Genomic DNA, 22,872 nt, shown 5'->3' with positions numbered 1-22,872 from the left:
AGTCGTCCAGTCTGATCGTGTAGTTGATTGTTGGCTACCTACACCGATGCAGCGCTCCGCTTTGATCGCACAGCATTGCCATGCGCCCCGGTGACTCTCACCACCACCACATCCTCCGTCCTAGCCGAGGGTCCCCCGGCCGCATCGGCGTCCTTGCGACTCCTCCCGACCGCCGACCGACGACCGCCGACCGGACTTGGCCCCATCATGGTCGGGGAAGCATGGGGGAAAACAAAAAGGTGTTGAAGTTCTTCTCTTTTCCCGCAAAACGCCGGTAAGCACGCTTCTCAAACAGTGTCCCCTCGTCCGAGGGGGTATCTTGCGACGGCTTTTGTGCTTCGCCACGCAGACAAACGCGGGCCTGACCCAACCCAAAGTCTCGGTCTTTGTTGAAAGACGCCTCCACTCCATCCGTGCCGATAAACATCGAGCATCTGTCACGCAAGAAAAAATTGCGAAGAATAAAAATGAGCGTACCAAAAAAAAAGAGAGCCGTGCCGGAAACCGCTTGTGCCGCCGTTCCCAGATGAGGGTGATCGATCATGGTTTCGTTGAGAACCGTACGCCGCCGGAAAGTGCTAAAAAAGTAGACCATAAAACATCATCATGCACGTGGCCTGCCGAGAGTTTGTTGAATCCTCTCGAGCCGCGACGCGTCGAGCGTCTTTAGAACTGGAGCTTCTTGGCCTGCTCCCAGCTGAAGGACTGGTTCGTGCCAAAGTGGCCGTTCTTGGCCGTCTGCAGGTAGATGGGCCGGTCGAGGTTGAGGGCCCGGACGATGACGCCGGGCCGCAGGTCAAAGTTGTTGCGCACAATCTTGACCAGCTCGTCCGACGACTTGGACGAGGTGCCGTACGTCTCGACAAAGATGGACAGCGGCTCGGCGACGCCGATGGCATACGAGAGCTGCACGAGCGCCCGGCGGGCGAGACCGGCCGCCACGAGCGACTTGGCGATCCACCGAGCGACGTAGGCCGCCGACCGGTCAACCTTGGAAAAGTCCTTGCCCGAAAAGGCACCGCCACCGTGGGCACCCCAGCCGCCGTACGTGTCAACGATGATCTTGCGACCCGTGAGGCCGGCGTCGCCCTGGGGGCCGCCGATGATGAAGAGGCCAGAGGGCTGGATCTGTCGGGTCGAGTCGCGTCAGCAGCCGTCGGGGGGTCCAAACGGGGTTCCTAACCCTCCTTCCCTGTGCGGCACTTACGTGGTAGATGGTCCGGTCGTCGAGGTACTTGGCGGGGATGACCTTTTGGATGATCTTCTCCTTGATTTGCTTCCGCAGCTCCTCCGTCGTGATGTCGGGCGAGTGCTGGGCCGACACCACCACCGTGTCGACGCGCAGGGGCACGACGGCGCCGTTGTCGTGCTTGTACTCGATCGTCACCTGCGTCTTCGTGTCCGGACGCAGCCAGGGCAGGGAGCCGTCCCGGCGGGCCGCCGACATGGCCGCGTTGAGCTTGTGGGCGAAGAGGAGCGTGAGGGGGAAGAGCTCGGGCGTCTCGTCCGTGGCGTAGCCGAACATGATGCCCTGGTCGCCGGCGCCGAGCCTCTCGAGCGCCTCCTCGTAGTGCAGGCCCTGGGCGATGTCGGGGGACTGCTGCTCGATGGCGACGAGCAGGTTGCACGTCTTGTAGTCGAAGCCCTTGGCCGAGTCGTCGTAGCCAATGTCCTTGATGGCGTCGCGGACAATCTTCTGGTAGTCGAGCTTGGCCTTGGTCGTGATCTCGCCAAAGACCATGATCATGCCCGTCTTGGTCGCCGTCTCGCAGGCGACCTTGGAGAGGGGATCCTCGGCCAGGCAGGCGTCGAGGATGGCATCCGAGACCTGATCGGCGATCTTGTCGGGGTGGCCCTCACCGACGGACTCGGACTACGACGGACGACGACGCTCGTCAGAATAAAGCCGCCACCGAGAGCGTGCCGGGGAGAGGGGATGCCTACGGTGAAGAGGAAGGTGCCCTGGGGCTTCGCGCCATTGACGCCGTTGATGCTGTTGGTGGTCATGATGCCTGTTGGGGGGAGGGCTGGGGAGTGTCGTGGCGCGAGAAGGAGGGATTATCGTCGAGGGGCGGACGAAGGTCTAAGAAAATGGCCGGCGATGTGTCCAGTTGACGAATGTCTGCGAACCTTTTGTCAGCTCAACAAGCTCGTGTTGGCCGACGGCGTGGGCTTCGTCGTCGAGGATGGGACGTGCACGAACCACGGGAGCATAAGAGATTACGCACGGTAGGGCGGGGGGATTGAGGGCTCAACGAAGACCGGAGAGGGGAGAGATGGGGGAGAGGTGGTGATGAGAGTATGGACGGGATGGATGGATGCAAGGTCGAAAGTGAGAAATGGGCGGAGGTGCGATTTAAACCGAGCCGGTGGAGGGATGCGAGGGGCCGAGGGAGAAAAAATGGGCCAGCAAAAGGGTGAAAGGTCTGATACCGTTGTACTTGGGGAGGCACCTACGCTGCCACCAAACTCTCGGTGCCGAGCATGTACCGCATAGTCCCGGCTACCACGCCGTGAGAATTATTACTGTCTCGCCCCAGCCAAGGGCCAACCAAGGGCCGGTCAAGGCAAGGGCGAAAGGGTAAGGGGGGGGGAGGAGGAGGGATGAGAGGAGGAGGGATGGGAGGAGGGGCAGCAAGGGAAACCAAACCAACCTCCAGCGAAATTGCGCCATCGGCAACCGAAGGCGCAAGGACAGCAGATACCTGCAAGCACTCCATACTCGCCTTACTCGCATGGTAAGCCGCCGCCGGCCCGCGAAGCGAACCAACCACCAGACGAAATGTAAGTATGTGCACAAGCATGTCAGACAACTGTGCGTCCCCTTTTCGTCGCGTCGCGTCCTCGGAATCCCAGAGGCCAAATTGTCCTCTTGTCGTCGTGCCTGGCCTCGCCCCCCCCCCTTCGCGCCATCCCGTCCCTCGACGCATCGTGCCACGGCCTGCTAAAGCACCGGGTCGGTACTAACCAAGATGCGGTAGCTGACAGCCACTGGCAGGTACCGTCCAGTCCAGGTTCCAACCTACTCCTCGAACTAGCGGCAGACCCCTAGGAGAGTACACGTATCGCTCAACTCTGATGATAATATAATACCTCAGGTAGTCTGTGATCAGCGTGCCAGCAAAGGCCCTAATAAGTGGGTTTGCGTTTAGCGCCTCCACTGTTCGTTTACACCCAAGTACCTACGGTACAGTGGATGGACCCGTACGGAGGACGAGAACAAGTGTACAGCACTTGTACTTGTACTTTGTAAGTACACCCTCAGCAATACTGTAGTATGGTGCCATCCGCACGGAGTATTGCCATACGAGGACGAAAAGGTAATACGGAGTAAGTAAGTATACAGGAAGTACTGTATTACAGCCATCACTACGGAGTACTTGCACAGTACACACCAATACTACATGTAAGTAAGTACTTGCACGTAGGTGTACTTGTACATGCACTTCCTCGCAGAATTGGAGTGCACTTGGATGTGCAGGCGAGTATACTTGCAGGGTAGAAGGGACGAGCAGTACTGGTACGGAGTACTCCGTACATGAAAGCACATTTATTACGGAATAAACCCGTTCGAGTTGCACCACGGCGTACTTGTGTGTGTACTTAAGAGTACTTACTTGTGTACACCTACACTTGCATTCAGGTGGGCATGCACAAGAAGGTGTCTACGTGTGACATGTACTAACTGTACATGCGTAAGTAGGTGTACACGATTGCTTCTGCTTAACTACTGTAAGTACAACATGTACCAAGTGTTCCCATTCGCTTCTACATGTAATGTAAGTACTTAAGTACTCCGTACTCCGTAATGTGTCGTGCACACTATTTAAATACATGTACTTATTTAAGTAGTTTATACAGAGTACGGAGCACGGAGCACTAAATTACATGTATTACTGTATTGCTTGCAAGTAAGTAGTTGTATGTACTTTGCCCCCCCCCCCCTCCGCCCATTGTCCAATGAGACCCCTTGTATCCTTCCAGAGTACTCAGCCAAACGTTGATGCCCCGCGCCTCGGAGCAACTCTTGCACGCAGAGCAAAACCAACCTCACAAAGCAAAGCAACGTTCGGCGCAACAACATCGTAGGCTGCGGCTCGACTTTTGCTTCCGCCTTTTCCATCGACGGCCCAACGCGGCTCTACTTTGAAATCGAGTCTGAATGGACGGCGGCGAACCAATCGGGCCATCCATCCTCTCGTCGTCGCCATGAGCAAGTTTGGCGCCATGATCATGGGCCCGGCCGGCGCAGGCAAGGCACGCGTCCTCCGTCCGACCCGATAGCCGTCGCAACGCACCTCTCTAACCAGCCGTCTGCCTGCAGTCCACCTTTTGCGCCGCCCTCATCACCCACCTGCAGCTCAACCGTCGGTCCGCCTTTTACGTCAACCTCGACCCCGCCGCCGAGTCGTTTGAGCACACGCCCGACCTCGACATCAAGGAACTCATCTCCCTGCACGATGCCATGGAGGAGGTCGGCCTCGGGCCCAACGGCGGCCTCATCTACTGCTTCGAGTTCCTCATGCAGAATCTCGACTGGCTCACCGAGGCGCTCGACAGCTTGACGGAAGAATATCTCATTATCATCGACATGCCCGGTCAGATCGAGCTCTACACCCACATTCCCATCCTGCCGACGCTCATGAAGTATCTCTGCCAACCCGGCTCCCTCGACATCCACATGGCCGCCGTCTACCTGCTCGAGGCCACCTTTGTCGTCGACCGCGCCAAGTTCTTCGCCGGCACGCTCAGCGCCATGAGCGCCATGCTCATGCTCGAGGTGCCGCACATCAACGTGCTGTCCAAGATGGACCTGGTCAAGGGGCAGGTGAAGAAGAAGGACCTCAAGAGGTTCCTGACGCCCGACGTCGGCTTGATCGATGACGATCCAGTCGAGCGGAGCAGGCGCTTGAGGGAAGGCGGCGGCGGCGATGACGACGACGACGGCGACGACGACGACGAGTCGAAGCGGCCCGACGAAAAGGCCCAGATCATGAAGGGCGCGAGCTTCCGGCGACTGAACCGGGCCGTCGCCGGCCTCATCGAGAGCTTCAGCATGGTCAACTACCTGAAGCTCGACGTGACAAACGAGGACAGCGTGGCGGCCATCCTGAGCCACATCGACGACTGCATCCAGTACCACGAGGCGCAGGACCCCAAGGAGCCCAACGACGACGAGGATGAGGACCAGGACCAGGACCAGGACGGTCACGAATGATGCGCAGCTGTCGGGGCTTGGTGCCACACGCGTGGATTCTGCATATTGCCTAGCGGCGGCGTTGGGGTCGGCGTCCGATCCGAGGATCAGACCTGCGTTCTTTTCTCTCTCGTAGCATGATTTTCGTCGAATAAACGTTTCATCCCGGCCCGTCTCCTCACGACCAACGCGGGAGAGCGCGCGGCCGGCCGTCGTCGGTCCCGGGCCGTCGGGCCGTCGTGTCGTGTGCCGGCAGGCCCAGGCTAGCGCGCAGCCCGCCCGCGCGTGGACGCGCTCGCGCCCCCGTATCCGCTGTTCTGCTGGCTTTCGTATCGGTGGTACTCGGCGAGCCAGACGTCCTTGAGGACGGCGGCGTAGCCGACGACGCGGCCGCCGACGTCGAGCGCATCCTCGAGGCTCTCCACGACGCCCCTGTTCCAGACCCAGGCGGCGACGGCGACGACGACGGACCAAAAGACCAGCCGCAGGGCGAGACGGGTCCACCAGACGACGAGCCTTCGCAGCCAGTTCATGACGACGACGACGACGGTCAGGACGGCCAGCAGCAAGGCGAGCCCCGCGATGCCCTGGTTGTCGGCGATGACACGAAGGGCCCAGTCGCCGACGGGTGCGACGTGCGGCATGAGGCCGGCGAGCAGAGCCTGAGCTTGCTCGCCCGCCTGCCGCGCGCCCGTCCGCAGAGGCGACGAGGGATCCAGCACGTGCCGTCGGACCGACGTCGCGAGGTCCGGTGGAAGCAACTCGGCGAGCAGCCGTGCCACCGCCGACGTGTCTTGCGGCGGCGGAGAGCCGAGCGGTTGCTTGTGCGACATGGCGTGCGTATCCGGGCACGATTGTGCGAGAGGTGCAGGGCCGGTAGCGGTTTCGACGGATGCTTCCACTTGGCTTGTTGATTTATCCCGCGCTGCGTTGTGATGGATGGGTGCAAACGGGTAGAGAGTAGCGTGAGGTGAGGTTCAAGAGGAGGCGCGTGCCGCCGATCTGCTGACTTTGCTTCCAGGTTCGCACGGAGTACAATGGTACAATGCATTCATTGATGGACGGGCGGGCAGGCTGTGCGCGTACAGTATTACTGTACAGTGCAAGTACAGGTCACCCGGAGAGAGCTTATCCCTCAACTGAGATAATTAGTGGTTGTAATATAGGCTGCAAGGAGGGAGTACAGCGTACTAAGTCTAGTAATACCGTACTTGGTATACTGTACAGTAAGTAAGTACGGAATACAACAAAGTATTACTTGTACGGAGTATTACTCCGTACGGGATACGTACTTATAGGTGTCCTACGTACCTACCTAGTACTTGAGAACACGTCCAAGTAATTAATACTCGAATACTCGTACAGTACAAACGCATTCTGAGCCTTTTGGTACTTACTGTATGGAGCACTTTGGTACAGGCAACTAGTTGTACTGTATGTGTACTGTACTTGTGCAGTAGTGTTGGTGCAAAATTAAGTACTTGACAAGTACTCCGTAGTAATTACTCTGTACTTACTAGCACCAGGTCATCACGAACAAGAAGCGCACAAAATTTTTACACGTGCTTACAGGTACTTATTTCATGTACATGTGCTCCGTACTGAATATACTGTAGTACTTTTAGTGTATTACTGACTCCGTCCTCCGTGCTAACTTACAGTAAGTACGGAGCACATGTACAGTACATGTACAACGAACTGTAGGTGCATGCCAGCAGGTACAAACATGTACTTAATTAAGTGCATGTTGCTCCACACAAGCAGCGAGTTCGCGATCCAACCTCGATGCACAAAAAAACAGCCTGCCGTCCATACTCTGCTCCCAATACCAGGAACCAACAAAAAGCAGGGTCTGGCCGGGGATTGAACCCGGGACCTCTCGCAAGCTTATAACATAGGGTTTTCCCTAAGCGAGAATCATACCACTAGACCACCAGACCTCAGAAGGCAATGAGTGCTACAAGCACGGCAGCGTCGATATTTGCATTACAAGCGCATCATCGCGCTGTAAACTCGCAGCAAGGGCCCAAGTCTTCACTCCGTACTCCGTACTGGTACCAAGTTTGACGATTGCTCATCGAATTCGGGTGCCATCACGTTTGCCGTCGTTTATCATCATACTGGGCCATAAAATGAGTGTCTTTGAGCGAGAATCATGCCACTAGACCACCAGACCTCGCATGGCAATGAGTGCTACAAGCACGGCAGCGTCGATATTTGCATTAGAAGCGCACCATCGCACTGTAAACTCGTAGCAAGTGCCCAAATCTTTAGCCGAGAATCATGCCACTAGACCACCAGACCTCACAAGGCAGTGAGTGCTACAGGCACAGCAGCGTCGATATTTGCATTACGAGCGCACCATCGCGCTGTAAACTCGCAGCAAGTGCCCCAGACCTCACAAGACAGTGAGTGCTACAAGCACGGCAGCGTCGATATTTGCATTGCAAGCGCGTCATCACGCTGTAACCTCGCAGCAAGTGCCCAAATCTTGACACCGTACTGGTACCAAGTTTAACGATTGCTCATCGAATTCAGGTGCCATTACGTTTGCCGTCGTTCATCATCATACCAGGGTCACGAAATGAGTGTCTCTTGATATCATCGTTGTGTGCATAGGCATTGTGCAAGCGTCGCCTGTACCGGTGTGGTGTAGGTACATGTACGTGAACAAAAAAAATCCAGCCGTGTTTGCCAGGAGGGTATCATAGATAATAATGATGGCCACGGATGAAACACGCTCTCCAGCTCGGGCTCGGCCGGTCCATCCATCCATCCATCCATCCATCCACCGTCCATCCGTTCGTCCCTTCGTTGTACGACCCTGCTGCGTGAAGAAAAGGCGCATGTCTATGCTCGCCCGGACCTCTTCACAACCCATGGCAAACCGAAAACGCGCCGTGCATCATGCGTAGTCATATTCGCCCTCGAGAGCCTTTCTGGCGGCGTCTATGCGCCGTCTAAACTCGTCCTGGGCAGCCGCGTCGTTCCGCGCGCCCTCGGCCAGGCCCAAGACGCACTTCCCGAGGCTCGCCACCACTCGCTCCACAATCTTCCGATCCTCGCTCGAGAGCGTCTGGATCGCAGGCGAGTGTTGTCGCTCCCGGTGGATGCTGTCTCGCGAGAGGATGCTCGCCGTTTCCGTCGAGAGGGTGCCCGACAGGGTCTTAAGGTCCTGTTCGGGCGAGCCGCCGGGCGTCAGCATGCCGGCGTTCAGCCTCGTCCTGTTCACCAGAGGGAAGCTCCTGTTCGTCCCCGTCGACTCAAACGACGACACCGACGGCCGGTGGAGGGCCGAGACGGTGTTGGCGCTGACGGGTCGGTACAGCACCGAGTTTTGACGCGGCCTGTCGCCTCGCAGCCGAGCGCTTTCCTCGCCGCTGCTGCCGCTGCCGGACCGTCCGCCAAGGGAAGCTCGCTCCCGGACCCCGACGGCGCCCCAATCCTGGCTCGGGGTGGCAAACCCGTCTTCGTCTCGCCCCGGCGACACCGTCGAGCCGGGGCTCGTTCGACCTTCGACGGCCGTCGCGAACGAGTCGACGGTGACAAACGTATCGACGCTTGGCCTCCTGACGTGGCTCGTCATGGGTGCTGCACGCGTCGTGTCGGCCGAGCCATCCGACTCGTCGCTGTCGGAGCCGCTTCCGGCGTCCTCGTCTTGCTGGCGAATGGTGCCCATGGCGGAGTGAAGAAAGAAGTGTTCGTAGTCGAAGGCGTCTTCTCGATCCTCGTGGGAGATGGGATGCTGCATCGTGTCGTGATAGAGCGAATCGCCGCTGTCGCTGAAGCTGTCGACGGCGAGTTCGTCATCGTCGTACCCGGTCGTCGCGTCGTCTCGTGCGTATGCGTCATCCGCGGCGACCGCGGCCTCCACCCGTGGCAAGCCCGGCTCGTCGGGGGCGGTATTCGGTTGCGTTTCACGGGCTTCGTAGAATCCGCCAACGACGGATTTTTCGTCGTCGTCGTCGTCGTCGTCGCCTTCGTCGACGTAGGCTCCATCGTGACCCTGCACGTCCTCGAAGCCGCCGTTCATCTCGACCATGGGCACGGTGCTCGTCCGCGGAGATGCCGTCATTGGACTGCCTTCATCGGCGCTCGGAGATGCGCGACGCTCCTTTGAGCCGCCGTCCCACGCGGCGTGCGTAAAGGGACTGGGCACTCGCATGCTCCGCAGGCTGCGCCGTTTCATGCTATCCACCCGCGCTTGCTCCTTGAGGCTCGATATTTTGCCCCGGAGGCCCTGCAGATGGTCTTGCAGGTCGCGCACCTGCACGACCGATGCGGAGCGAGCCACGACGTGGGCCCCCTCGTCCGATGGGGAAGGGTCGAGACCGTCGCCATCCTCGCTCAGAGGCGCAAGCGTCGTGTCCGCCGGGCGGTGCGGCACGCCGAGCAAATGTGGGAGCTTGCCGCCGGAGCCGTCGACGCCTGCCGCTTCGGCACGGGTTTGGCGATAGCCACCGGCGGCGCCAAGTGCGCTGGCGGAGCGCTGGCGATTCCCAGTCGCCCGATATTCCTCCGGCAACCCGGTATCGCTAGCGATGCGCGCGTGGTTCGTCGAAGCCATCGGCGCGTAGCCGTATTCGCGGCCGATGGTGGCTCGACGCCCCGCCGGGGACGGCGTGGAGAGGTCCGAGGTGGGAGAGTAGCTAAATCCTCTCGCCCGGTTGAGGTTTCCCTCCATGCTCTGGCGATGGTCGTGATGGGTCAGCGGAGCTCGAAAGCGACGGGGAGAAGGGGGGGGGGGGGGGGAGAGTTTTGGGCATACGTCTAGGCGTCGCTTCGCGTTGGCAAGAATCTGCTCCGCTCGCTTGCTGATGGAGCTCGTCGACAGCCTATGGGCTGCGAGACCCTGGCCGGGCCCGGCCACGGCCAAAGCGTCGGCGGCGTCGGCGGGCATGATGGGTGTGTCGTCGACAAACGAAGAGGCCAGGCTCTCCTCGTCGTCGCCCTGGAAGTTGCTGTCGTCGACGCTGACGGAGTCGTCAAAGTCGGCAAAGCCGGCCGCTCGTTCAGAGTCGTGAACAGTGCTCGTCGACTCGAGCGACTCGAGCGACAGCCTGCGGGCGCGGCTCACCACCGTCCGTTTCTTCAGGGCTCTGGTGCCCATGGTGGGCGATGATCGTAGCGGGGTGCCATCGCTGGGCGAGCGGGAAAATTGGTGTCGGAGAGGACTCCCGACGATGCTCTCGGCCTCGGTCACCTCGCCAATGTCGGAAAGCATCGTGCCGTTGCCGTAGATGATGGGCGTCGAAGGGCCCGGCAGGTCGGGACTGTACGCTTGCCGCGAGTAAGAGTGATGGTCGGCGAGATTGGTCGGAGCGTGCTGAAGCGGCGATGGCGGCAGCGGCGATGGCGCGCTCTTGTCGACAGGCGCCGGGGCGACGTAATCGGGGAGGATCATGTCGGGATTCGTCAGCGTCGGCGAGGGGGCCTGTCGTTGGGACGAGACGGAAGGGCTAGGGCTGTCTCGGCTGGCGGTCCGGAAGACGTTGAAGAAGGCGGCTTGCGTCGCCATGGTTGCCGAGGCAGGGAACTTGACGACCGACGAGCTGTTTGCGAGGCGTGCAGTCCGGCCCAGCCGATGACGGGACGATGTCGGGTGCGTAGCCTTTGCTGCGCCGCCAGCTCCTCACTCCTAGGTGCTCACCACCGCACGAGGAGGATGCGGGCAGTGGGGAAGGGTCGTTCGGGCCGGTCGGCCGCGTTGACGGTGGCGGCAGAGGGATCGAAGCTTGCGTCGATGGGTGGCGGCGATCCAATCGATGCGAGGGGTCCGTGAGCGGTTCGTTGCCGTCGTGGTGATGGTGGCGGTGGAATCTGTCAGCGACGATGGTGGGAGCAGGTGACGTCGCCGTCGCTCATGGTGCGTGGTCGGGGGAAAGGAGAAAAGAGGCTGGAGGAGGAAGAGTCGGGGGAAGGGGAATAGTCGATGATGGTGTGTCGAGGTGTCGCGGGCGCGAGCGCTCCAAGTCGAGCCGGTCACGACGTCGCAGGGTGCAAGCAGCAAGAGGAGTTGGGACGAACGGGATCGGGTTGGGGGTCGAGCACGAGTCAGGGGGGGGGTGAACTCAATCGGCGTTGGAGAGGGGAGACCTGCTTCGGCGGCTGCGGCGGACGCTGGCGGGGGAGCACAGGGCAGGTGTTGGGCGTGCCTGCAGCACTCGAGCAGTACCAGGCACGGAGAACAGGTATACCTAGTAGGCACATACTACCTAGGCACTGGTATTCCGTAGTGATCGTTATCCAAGACTCGGTATCAGTCTGCGGGAACGGAGCAACAGGCGAGCTCGTAGTCCGGAACGCTACCTGTTACACGACCGAACAGGTGCAGTACTACGCACTTGGTGCTGCAAGTAATGGCGGATGGTTCCCGCGAGTCGAGGTTAGGCGCCCTAGTGTTTGAGTGCTAGCCTAGTACGTAAGTAGTACCAGAGAACAGTACGAGATACAGTGCTTCGAAGTGGGGTACCATGCAGTACGGAGTGCGTTGGTTCGTGTTCACAGGTACCAGATAGGCACTATCAATAGGTACTAGGTACCTACGGGTAGGACGGTAGGCCCTAGTAGGTTCACGCAGTACGGGGTACCCTGTTCTCAGTTCTTCGTATTTACAACTACTAGGTGCCTAGTACTTCCAACTACGGTCCAGCACGGAGTACTCCGTACACCTACAACCGCCTAGTTCTCAAGTACAACTATTATTCCAATTACATGTACAGAGTACCTACCTACTTAGTAAGTACACAGTGCTGTACTTGTACTATGCCTTGCACTACCTCTGCACGGAGTAGAACAGCAGGCACCCAACAGGCAGAGGTCGGTGGTCCAGGGGACCTCGATGAATTCGCGTTCGGGACTGTGCGTCGGCGCCATGACGGTCACTTGCCCAGTGCACGAGGTATAATACCAGTCACCTCATTGATGGCGTTGGGAGTGTGGCAAGAGTACTGTACATGTGCACCTCGGCTACAACGAATAGCCTCTCCTGCTACGAGGCTTGCATGCATGGACAAGTATTAAAGTTACGGCATGTTCTATTACTACCTAGTACCCAAGTACGGAGTACAAGCACTCCCTTCCACATGCAAGTACCTGCTATCTCGCGATGCTGCCAACAGCAATACATGCCCATAGTAAGGTTAGTAATAGTAATACTTGCGACCCGTCGTTGCCCCTGCGCATTACGACCACAGTACTTACCTACCTAGTAGGTGAATAAGTACAGCTAAGTGAACGCCTACCTACTAATAAGTACAGTAGGTACTAGGTAAGTACTAGATTCTAGGTAAGCAGGGACGCACATGCACACCTACGAGTACAGTACATGTACTGCTTAGGTACCTAGTATCATAGCACGAACAGCTATTACCGCAAGTACATACGTACAGTTCTGTACTAGAAGAACATGGTGCAAAACGTAGTGCAACTTGCGTAAGTACACCATACTATATGCCTGCAATTACACCACCTACTAACTCGGCAAACGACGTGATGCTGCCATCATGTACCTCGCAGCTACCGTCCATAAAGCAGAGCGTGTGCTTGGGGGGCTCTACACACGAATAGTAGGTGACCGCTAGAAATGCCATCATTTCGAGGAACGCTGGAACGACCAAGAATATTATCGTACATGTCTACGGAGTAATTACAGAGTACGGAGTATTACTTGCATGTACAAGGAAGTGTGCATGTACAGTAGGATTACTGTGCCCTACGCGGAAATTACTAGGTACCTAGTACTAACTTACATGAGGGTTTCTCCGGTACTTGGCACCCAAACTTGAACTGCTGCACAGTACTCTGCCCCTGTGCAAGCACACTAATGGCGAGTACAGGACGAACATGCTCCGTACACGACACACGCACACCTGCATTTCATCTCCCAGCCATTCTGTACAAGCAAGTAATGCTAGCTGCTGGACAGGTAGAAACGACTCGCATGCGGAGTGTTGCATACCCGATTCTGCCGGCCCCGGAAAGGCCCGCCTCTGGGCGATACCCTGAGGGTGACAGTGAACGAGAGGCAGCGTAGCATCCGATTTCTCACCAGCCAACAAGGGGAACGACACATCCCATTCGTCACCTTGTCCATCGACCTACCTATCACAAGCCTGCATCATCTCACATGAACGACGTTTCTACCGTCAACGTTGAAGAGCAAGTGTTGCCCGCCTCGTCTACGTCGTGGGACGGTGGCAATCGACGTGGACCCGTTTCTTGTGAGTGCACACTCGCACAGATAGTCTGGCAGTGTGCCTTTTTTTTTTGGCCTCGTTGCTTGTCGATGCTGGCTAGGATTGTGTTCATCAACGAGTGGCGACACCTGTCGGCGCATCAGTGGCACACTAGCACTACGAGTCGAAGTCGTTCAGACGCACAGGCGAGGGCCCGGTGAAGGGCAAAATTCGCTGGCTCGGTGGCTCGCGTAATCGGGTTGTTCCAAAACTAAAAATAAAAAAAGGGACAATCTTACGTCCACTACTTCTGAAATGTAATCTGCATCTATCGGCAAAAGCACATGCTCCAGTCTGGGGCCGTCAATGCACGCCGTGCTTGCGGACGTGCCTGCACGTACCGCACCACGTACTCCGTGCTGCCCACGAATCTGAGACCAGATGTCTTACTTTGATGGTCCTGCGTTGGCCTTCGAATCCCGCGCCACATGATTTTTTTCATTCCACCGAGCCTGCGGTGAACGCTTCGTTGCTATTTCCTAGCGGCGGCTGGCACTGCCAGCCGCTTTTTATCCACCCGCCGCCCATTACAGGGCTCACCCGCGTTGCCCCGCCATCGGATGCACCGAAACGTCCCAACATTCATTCACGCACGAGGTTGGCCTGGGAACAGAAGCGTCGAAAGGCTAGCATCATGAGGTGTGGTAAGAAAGGCTGGCGTAGCATTATGCGGGCCGGGTTGTCTAGGCAGCGATCCCTCCGTTCGCGGCGGCGACCGGCATCATGATGAGCCCGTGAAGCCGCGACGAGAGAAGAGCTTCGTCCTCGTCCAAGGTGTACAGTTTGGATGTGTCCAATAAAGTCCTCAGCCAACCCATGCGCCAGCTCTCCGAGTGGCCGGTGAAGAAGAAAAGTCCGGCACTCGCCCGTGGTGGAGGCAACGTCGTCTCACCAAGCACGTAAAGGCAAGAAGAATAAGCACCCTGTTCCACTCCCAACGGAGCCCCTTACATGGCCACGAGGGCGAGGGCCAGAGCGGCAACGACGCCGAGGGAGCCGGCACCGACGACCGAGGCGGCGTTGGCGGGCACCTTGGCCGGCGTCGTCGACGTGGCCGTGGGGTACATGGCGGCGGTGCTGGTGATGCGCACGCCCGAGGTGCGGACGGGCTTGGTGGCCAGCGTCGTCGAGTTGGAAGGGTGCGTGGGCTTCGCGATCGACGTCGAGTTGTACCCTACGTGCGTCGTCGGGTACGACGTCGTCGAATGCTGCGTTGTCGTCGCCGTGACGGAGCCGGTGGTGGTGCTGTCCGTCGTCGTGGAAGCGGAGCTGCGGGACGTGGTGCCCGTGGTGACGACGCCGTTGCCCTTGATCTGGAAGGGCATCGAGTACTGGAAGATGCTAGGGTCGCTCTCGAGCTTGATGACGAGACCATAGACGGCTTGGCTGCCGAGCGTGGCGTCGACGAGCCAGGTGTAACCGTTGTCCGAGTTCTTGATGCCGGCTGGAGGGGCAGGGCGTCAGCGTGAATTGCTTTGGGGGCTCGGGGGGGGGCGCGCGGGAGTGGCCCGGAGGTTCCTTACAGGCAATGTCCATGATGGGGACCTGGGTGTTTTGCGTGGCACCGCCGATCAGGTGGATGGAGATGGTGCCGGCGGCGTACTTGGCCGGGGCGCTCCAGGTGATGCTGTAGGGCGAGCCGGCGGGGATGACCTCGTTGGACTTTGGCGTGTAGATGGGGTCGAAGTCGGCCGTCTGGGCAAAGGCCGAGGCGGCGAGGGCCAGAACGGCCGAGAGGGAAAGCTGGAAGCGCATCTTGGGGTCTTTCGCCGATGCTGCTGACGAGGGAGCGAGGAGAGGAGCTAGGAGAGGAGCCAAGTGGCGGACGAGGTAGCGAACGAGGTGATGTTGGCAAGGAGCGTCGGCGGCGAGTGGCCTCTGTGGAGTAGCGAGCGACTGAAAGGAATGGTACGGTGTTACGACTAAATGTTGAGCATGCGAAGAGGAAGGTGAAGAGAAAAGAGGAGCAAGGCGACTCGCGGCGAGAGGGATGATGAGGGATCAAGTACTCGCTCAGTCGACAGGGTAGGATCGAGCGCTGCCGCAACGGCAACGACAGGCACGCAACTCGCGTGTCGGCGGGTTGATTGGCTGGCGGACGGGCATGGCGGACGTACTAGCTACTAGTAGGTGCCCCGTCAGAGGTGCCAGTTCCATCCAGCACTAGCCCGTCGACGACCAACGAAGCGCGAGTAAGCAGTAAGCGCTCGCGACTACGGGGGTCGTCCCCTGAGACCTTTTGGCTCTCCTAACCTACTCGAGCTTCGAGTGTTTTGCCAAACACGTACGGAGTAAGCAAGCAAGTAAGTACTTGCAGTACTCCGTACTTAAGTACTTACTTACATGCACTCCGTATGAATTGCTTGCATGCATGCGCTCGCACCCATGCTTGCATTCGCACCCATGCTTGCATTCGCACCCATGCTTGCACTCGCACCCATGCACACTTGCCCATCGTTGCGCATGGAAGTAAATTTTCTTGCAGTAATTACAGTACACGTTCGGGCGATGTGCGCAGCCCCACTGGCGCATCCTTGGAGTCGTCGTTCCTGGATGTTCCTGGACCCGCCAGCGGCGTTGGCTGAAGGGGTGCCTCGCATTGGCGTCCAGGAGCAGCGAGGTACGGGGTGACCGCCGTCTGGCCGGCGTGCTTGTACAGTATACCCGGCCGGCGCAGGCAATTGCGCATGCCGTCGAGGTGCCGGGTACCGACAGGAAGTACAAGTAGGAGGCTAGTGCTAGGGGGTGTGGGGCCAAACGCGCCGGGCGGGGCCAAGAATGAAGGTCGGTGGGGCAAGCGTCAGCCGAAGAGCAAATTCAATCAGCAAGGGTCGACGGAGTCCAAGAAAATAAGAAAGTAATACATGCAAGTACACGTGCTTGTAATACAAGTTTGGGAGCCTCAACGGGTGACTGGTATCCGGCGGCGGGTTGGTGACTGGTGACTGGTGACTGAGGACGGGTGGCAGGGAAGCCAGCAAGGAAGGTACCTGTCTCCCTGAGCGGCTGTACTTACTTGCAGGACACTTGCAGCTAACTGCATGTACTTACAAACACTGCACACTGCAAAGTGTACATGCCATGTACCTGTAGTAATTACAGTAATTACTTGCTCATGCCAGTACAACTACGTGTACCAAGTTCATACCACGCGATTTCACCGGCACTAACGTGAATAGTACTTATCGTTGAACAACGTGCACTCGATACAATGACGGCACAGTACAGTGAAGCGCATGTGCATGTACGGAGCAGTGTACGGCGTAATACTATGTACTGTACGTTTACGAGAATTTCCAGATTCTCCTGTGGCGTATCCTGCTACGAGTAGGTGTACATGCCGTTGTACTTGTAACCTTTCCACAAGTATAATACATGTATGCAATAAGACGTCTTTTGTGGAGCCCCACCCCGAGACTCGCACAAACACGGTCGCTCCCGCAGTAAAATCGTGTCGCGAATTGACCAATTTCGCGCCCCTGCTCTCGCAGTTTGGGTGGATTATTATCAAGTGCAGAGTACCGTGTACTGTAAGTACAGTACTTACTTACGAGTACAAATGCAAGTAAACTTACAACTACTCAAGTACTTAGTACAGCAGCATTTTGGCGAGCATATACGGCGTACTTGCACCAACTAGGGAATAGACTACTAGTTACTCCGTATACAGTAGTACATCATGGGCACCTTCAAGCAAGGTTAATACCTAGTGTGTTACTGCATGACACAGTACCTGTACGTAAGTAGGTGTACTAGTTGTGCTGTACAGTAGGCGTGCACCAACTCACATCTTCAGGCCTCGTACCACCAGTACTTGTCGTCATGGCACATGAATTCCCGCTCCCCAGAAAGCAATGCTATATCGATACTCGTGATTCGTACTTGCACGTACGGAGTACATGGACTTTATGGACGCGGAAATTCCTTACATGCTCGCCTATTGCACGGAGTACTTGCAATGCGCAGTATTTCGTATAGGAGTACGCTGCACGGCGTCCCCGTACGCCTACCGTCAAGTGCGTGCAAAAGAATAATCGGCTTCGTACTGTTACTCCGTACCACATGCACACTTCATCTTCATGAGCAATACTTGGGTGTGCGTTCATGTATATACCAAGGACGAGACCCCCTTTCTCCTCGTTTTTTGCCCGCGCGTTTGATTCATGATTCAAGAGTGAGGCAGAGTGGCACCATCACGGTGGGAAGAGGTGGAACTCGGAAGCAAAAATCTGCCAACCTCGACTCGTACTCTCGCACACCTGCAGTGCTACTCCGAATAACTACTCGTATTTGCACGACCACTCACGCTTAGCTTGGCGCCGAGGGCAATTGAAAGGCGCATCAGACGCTACTGCTCGTGCTAGCACTAGGCAGTCGGCTACCAATGCGTTCGTTCATCCATCGTCCCCTAAATCGTTCGTTCACCGTCCTGTCACGGACGGACAGCGCAGCGAGCACACGTTCATGACGGCGCTACAAAACCTGCAGTACTAGTACGGGGTACGGAGCACCTGTGCTAGGTTTCTGATCTACATGTAAACTCGAGGCGCCTTCGCGGCGACATGAACCATGGCGGCGAGAGTGAGCCATCAATGACTTTTGCACTCTGTTCCTTGCCCTCATCCCCTCACTGGCCATGCATGAATCATTTGCTGGGCAAAAGTCTAGCTAGACTCGCCATTCTTTGGCGTCGTTATGCGATACCCTGTAGCCATGAGCCTACAGTACTTGGTAGGTACTGAAGCAGGTACAGAACAATCGGATTGATCCTAGCGGTAATTACGGAGCACGAGCGGTATTTGTCAAGCAAGTAAGTACGGAGTACGGAGTGCATGTACTTACATGCCCAAGTACCTGTACTTACTGTACGGAGCACAAATGCAGCAAGTATTGCCATTGTCCTCACTCCCACTGGTCCAGTCACTGGACAAAAGTGACGCTTCAGTTTTGGTAGCTCCACTCCTACAAATTGAATCGGCATTTTTGCCACCCCAATGTAGATGCAGTATAATAATGTACAACTAGTGTACGTGTGCGTGCTCCGTACTCCGTTCCCCCTACACACTTTTAAGTACGCTACATGCTGACACCAAGGAATACTCAAATACTTACTACAGTAGATGATTTTTGCTTCCGGCAGGGTTGGAAACTGGCACCACATATACAAGCACAAGTACATGTGCGGAGTGCTCGTGGATGTACAGTAGGTGCACTTCGTGCCCGCTAGCCTTTTTGCCTGCAGGCTCAACCACCCAAGGTGCCGGCCGCCCTTGAAGCAACGCCATCTGGAGCCATGATGCCGCCAGCATGTACGGATTCTCCGTATTTACGCGAGTACTTATAGTAATTGTGCCAAGGGTAGATGTCCCCCTACGTTGATCTGCATAACATGCGTCCGCACGAAACAGGCTGCTGTGCGCGCTTTGTCGACCCGTGGCCGAAGCGACCTTGCCCATATCGCATTTCACCGCATGCGACCGCACACTCATAAGTAATTGCATGACGCTGTAATTGAGGTGTGCTGGTGTTGCGGTACAGATCCATCAAGACACCCAAGCGAACCTGGCGTCAGCACAGAGTACGGAGTTCTTGCAAGTAATTCTTGCACATGTACGCCCGACGGAGTAATTACTGTACAGTAAGCACGCCCATTCTCACACAACGGCACGTGCAAGTACTGTAGGCGTACGAACACGAGCAACGTAGAAAAAAAAAGACGAGCTAGTGGAGACGCCATGTCGCAGAACAGTGACCGTCCGACACCGTCAAGCCGGGAAGGGATCTCGACCCAGCCCTACCTCGCATCGACCCTGGGGAATGTTTCCCCGGCCAATCACCCGTCGTCAGGGGCCATGTCTGCTCACCGACGTGACTTTTGCGCTCGCGGCTAGTCCCCCTCACGGCTGTAGCAGTCATCTCTCCTCGCCTCAGGGGTGCGGCCTGAGACCACATCGGCGACGCTCGGGCGCAGCGACTTGACAGATGGCATTCGCTAGCGCCGGCTACCCGTTGCTGCCACGGCAGGACGGAGGGTGATTGCTTGCCCACGCGCGTGCTGTTTCCACTGTAAATGCGTGCACTCGTGTGCCTGCGTGTAACAAGACAACTAGATGCCCCGTACTCTACTTGTACACCTACTTGTGCTTTAAGTAAGTGTGGGTGTACGGAGTAATTACTCCTACTGCAAATACACCTTACTTGCAGCACTGTACACCAACTTAAGTATTCCCACCAACGGTACCGTAGATTTACAGTACACCTACGGCACCCTTGGTGGGTTTTCGTTCAAGTACAAACCCTGCCCGGGTGCTCGCCAACCGCTCCTGCACAAGGCCTAGCGAGCGGCACACTCGAGTGGGTGTCGGGGTAATACAGTAAGTATTCTGTACTTGTAGGTACAACATGTACGGAGTAGTTGTAGTTGTACTCCGTACCGTACGGAGTATTAGTTGTAGGTGTAATACCGCACCGAGTACAGTACCTGGTACTAGGTAGTAGGTAGCTACACTGACCGACATGAATGCAAGCCATGGCCGCCGAGTGGCCGCCTCACACAATAATGGAGCGCCGAAATGGATTGGCCATGGAATTACAGAGTACAAGTGCACAGGTATTGAGACGGGGAGAAAAGCGAATCCATTCAGGAGAGTACCCAGTAGCCATTCTGAGAGTACCCAGTAGCCAGGTGGTGTCAATGTCAGCGGTAGGCTCCCTCCCTTGCCAGTGTGACATTTCGGAGCATCACATATTTGTTACCTACTTGTATCAGTAGCAGCTGTCTTTTCTTCCCAAAGCACCGACGCCTGACGGAGCGTGGGGACTTCCTACCCATCAAACACCGGCCCAGGCCCGAGGCAATTCTTCAGGCTGTCGCTGATGGACGAGACTGGAATGCGAATGAGAATACAATACACACACTAGTGTCTATGAAACGGTACCCATCTACGTACTTGACTCCCTCTGCTTGTCATGTTGAGACGGCAGAAACCGACGTGACGCAGAAGTGGCCCACCGTACAAGCAAGTACAGTTGGTGGCCCCCTCAGGTCTAGCGTGCGACGAGTCGATGGCGAGTGGATGGATGTTTGGCTCTGCTATGCTGCCGCCTGCCGAGGGTATTGGCGAGCCATGTTGCGGCGCCCCGGGACATGTCCGCATGGATTGCTTTGGGTGTGAGTTCCGCCGCTGCGAAGCAAAGGGAATCAATAAACGGAGATGTAGGATTTGCCACCGAGCAATATGCCCTTGGCCCATCGTTCGCACAACACGCACAGTCTGCGGGGTTTCTACAACGCCTGCAGTACTCCGCAAGAAGTACCTGTTCGGCACGAGTAGTACTGTAGTTGTACTTGCCATTACAGGCAATAATGGTCAAGCACGTGCTCCGTACTCCGTACAGTACTTACTGTACAGCTAACTATACCTGCACTAGTTTCTGTCAATGTACATATACCTACATGTTGGGTGGGCAAGCGTGGGGTTACATGTATGAGTACCCAAACACATACTGTTCGGAGTATCCGTAATTCTGAACGTACTTGTACTGTACGCCTGAGCAGTCTGTATTCCGTATTAAGTAAGTACTGTAGGTGTCTAAATTGATTCGTCACGCGTCAACCAGCGCTATACTTACTTGTGCCAGACGCGGTCATTGGCGGCCAGGCGAACTTTGCCCAGGCGGCGACATCCACGTCCACGACCCCGAGAGCTGCGGGATACTCGACAAAAACATTGCTCGCTGGTGGGTGCCTACCTACATACGCCTATCCGCCACACCGACCTTTGTCTGTATCCGACACGTCGTTGTCTCCGTCGCGGAGTGCGCGATGCCTTCACGCGTCACCCCCTCGTCCGAGGACGAGGTTGACCAAACAACGGCGCCGTCCCAATCACCACCCGGCTCGACCCCCTCCTCTCGACATCGTTTCGAAGGAGCCAAACGGAAGCGAGCAGAGGAATCATCAGGTCAGAGTGCTCGACGACGCAGAACGGCGGAGCCGGAAGGCGCCAGCGATGAGGACGGCGACGCCGCCGAGGACGTCTACGATCCCGATCAGCCGGTTGAAGAGCGCCGGACGGTGCAGAGGGGCTACAGAGACCTCCTGCGAGACATCACGGAGAATGGCGAGGAGTACATGAGCAAGGGTTCCCACGGCCTGCACGAAACCATCTTGAAGGCCGAACAGCTGTCCAAGAAGCTCAGGCAGACGACGGAAGCAACCATCGATTCCCGCCTGCTCGTCAGCACCACCGATCTCTCCTACCGCAAAACCTTGCGCCTCACCCAGGGAAGCCTGTCGCAAGGGCTCGACGTCGACGAGTTTGTGTCCAAATGCATCACCTACATGCGCAACGGCGGCGGCATCCTCGACGACGAAGCCCCCGAACTCTCGAGCACCCAGAGGCAACGGCGGAGGAGCGTGCGAAGGAGGGGCGGCGGCGGCGACGACGACGACGACATCGGCGACGAGGGCGACGCCATGAACTGGCCACACCTCGGACGCTTCGCCGGCCTGCCGCACATACGACGGCCCGCCCTGCCCGGCTTCCTCCTCGGACCGCTGTCGGTGGAGAAGAAGGCGCGCAAGGTGACCAAGAGAAGCGCCCCCTTCCGTCCGAACAACCTGACCGAGACCCGACCCGAGGTCTTGAACGTCGACGATCTCGCCAAGAAGGAGAACGACTTGACGGCCATCTGCGGCAAGATCCTGCAGCAACTGCACCTCATCCAGGAGCGAACGCAAGAGACCGTCGCCGAGCTCATCCAAGATGACATGGACGACGAGGAGAAGACGGAGATGATGCATCGGCATGGACTGCGCAGCACCGGCGGCCTGGATCTCATGCGCTTCGTCGTCAACCCCAAGTCCTTTGCCCAGACGGTCGAGAACATGTTTTACGTCAGCTTTCTCATCCGAGACGGGAGGGTCGAGATTGACTTTGACGAATTTGGTCTACCCGCCCTCGGTGAGATGCCCCCTTCCCTGCCCTTTACCTCCCTTCATTGCACACCCGCTGACCTTGACTCTCAAAGCACCGGTTGACCGTGAAGCCGACGACGATGGCGCCATTCGCCACGGCGGTGCCAAGCACCAGGCCATTCTATCCATGGACATGAAGACATGGCGAGAAATCATACAAGTGTTTGACCTGAAAGAGCCCATGATCGAGCACAGAAGAGAGCTGGCCGCGGCTGGCCCGGGAGCACGGGGCTGGTACAGTTGACGGGGTCAACGTTGCCGCCGCATCCACCTGTTTCTCGTGCCTTGTATTTCTTTGACAGCCTGCATTGATTGATGACCTGTGCCATGGAGGATGGTACAATCTGCTGAAAAATAGAAAGATGAGAATTGGAACCGCGCCGCTTTCTTTGTTCGGCATGGACGGTAGAAACCCTGTTCACACTCGTCCATTGTGGGCAGGATTCCCCATGCCAGAG

General features: G+C 57.2%; 6 protein-coding genes and 1 non-coding gene across 7 annotated transcripts; 2 read left to right on the top strand and 5 right to left on the bottom strand.

The window, feature by feature from the left end:
• Positions 1–666: 666 nt before the first annotated feature.
• On the bottom strand, positions 667–2,007 carry DCS_01101 (s-adenosylmethionine synthetase; the record flags this gene model as incomplete). Its single annotated transcript, XM_040798436.1, has 3 exons — positions 667–1,128; positions 1,208–1,873; positions 1,945–2,007. The coding sequence occupies 3 exons, from the start codon at positions 2,005–2,007 to the stop codon at positions 667–669; spliced, it is 1,191 nt and encodes a 396-aa protein (XP_040659319.1).
• A 2,202-nt stretch (positions 2,008–4,209) lies between these two features.
• Positions 4,210–5,218, top strand: DCS_01100 (uncharacterized protein; the record flags this gene model as incomplete). Its single annotated transcript, XM_040798435.1, has 2 exons — positions 4,210–4,263; positions 4,325–5,218. 2 exons carry the CDS (start codon positions 4,210–4,212, stop codon positions 5,216–5,218), a joined length of 948 nt encoding a protein of 315 aa, XP_040659318.1.
• A 242-nt stretch (positions 5,219–5,460) lies between these two features.
• DCS_01099 (uncharacterized protein) lies at positions 5,461–6,030 on the bottom strand (the record flags this gene model as incomplete). The annotated part of the gene is made up of 1 exon (XM_040798434.1): positions 5,461–6,030. One exon carries the CDS (start codon positions 6,028–6,030, stop codon positions 5,461–5,463), a length of 570 nt encoding a protein of 189 aa, XP_040659317.1.
• A 1,015-nt stretch (positions 6,031–7,045) lies between these two features.
• DCS_t4 lies at positions 7,046–7,137 on the bottom strand. The gene has a single exon. It is a non-coding gene; the product is annotated as a tRNA-Pro (tRNA).
• A 965-nt stretch (positions 7,138–8,102) lies between these two features.
• DCS_01098 (uncharacterized protein) lies at positions 8,103–10,715 on the bottom strand (the record flags this gene model as incomplete). Its single annotated transcript, XM_040798433.1, has 1 exon — positions 8,103–10,715. The coding sequence occupies one exon, from the start codon at positions 10,713–10,715 to the stop codon at positions 8,103–8,105; it is 2,613 nt and encodes an 870-aa protein (XP_040659316.1).
• A 3,402-nt stretch (positions 10,716–14,117) lies between these two features.
• DCS_01097 (uncharacterized protein) lies at positions 14,118–15,540 on the bottom strand (the record flags this gene model as incomplete). The annotated part of the gene is made up of 4 exons (XM_040798432.1): positions 14,118–14,295; positions 14,386–14,878; positions 14,958–15,330; positions 15,535–15,540. The coding sequence occupies 4 exons, from the start codon at positions 15,538–15,540 to the stop codon at positions 14,118–14,120; spliced, it is 1,050 nt and encodes a 349-aa protein (XP_040659315.1).
• Positions 15,541–20,890: 5,350 nt separating this feature from the next.
• DCS_01096 (Nse4) lies at positions 20,891–22,658 on the top strand (the record flags this gene model as incomplete). Its single annotated transcript, XM_040798431.1, has 3 exons — positions 20,891–20,919; positions 21,076–22,400; positions 22,468–22,658. The coding sequence occupies 3 exons, from the start codon at positions 20,891–20,893 to the stop codon at positions 22,656–22,658; spliced, it is 1,545 nt and encodes a 514-aa protein (XP_040659314.1).
• Between the last annotated feature and the right edge of the window lie 214 nt (positions 22,659–22,872).

The sequence above is a fragment of the Drechmeria coniospora genome, chromosome 01 (assembly GCF_001625195.1).
Source record: "Drechmeria coniospora strain ARSEF 6962 chromosome 01, whole genome shotgun sequence".
NCBI classification, from domain to species: Eukaryota; Fungi; Ascomycota; class Sordariomycetes; order Hypocreales; family Ophiocordycipitaceae; genus Drechmeria; species Drechmeria coniospora.
Note: the sequence above shows the minus strand (reverse complement) of the source record. Positions and strands in the feature narration are given on the sequence as shown.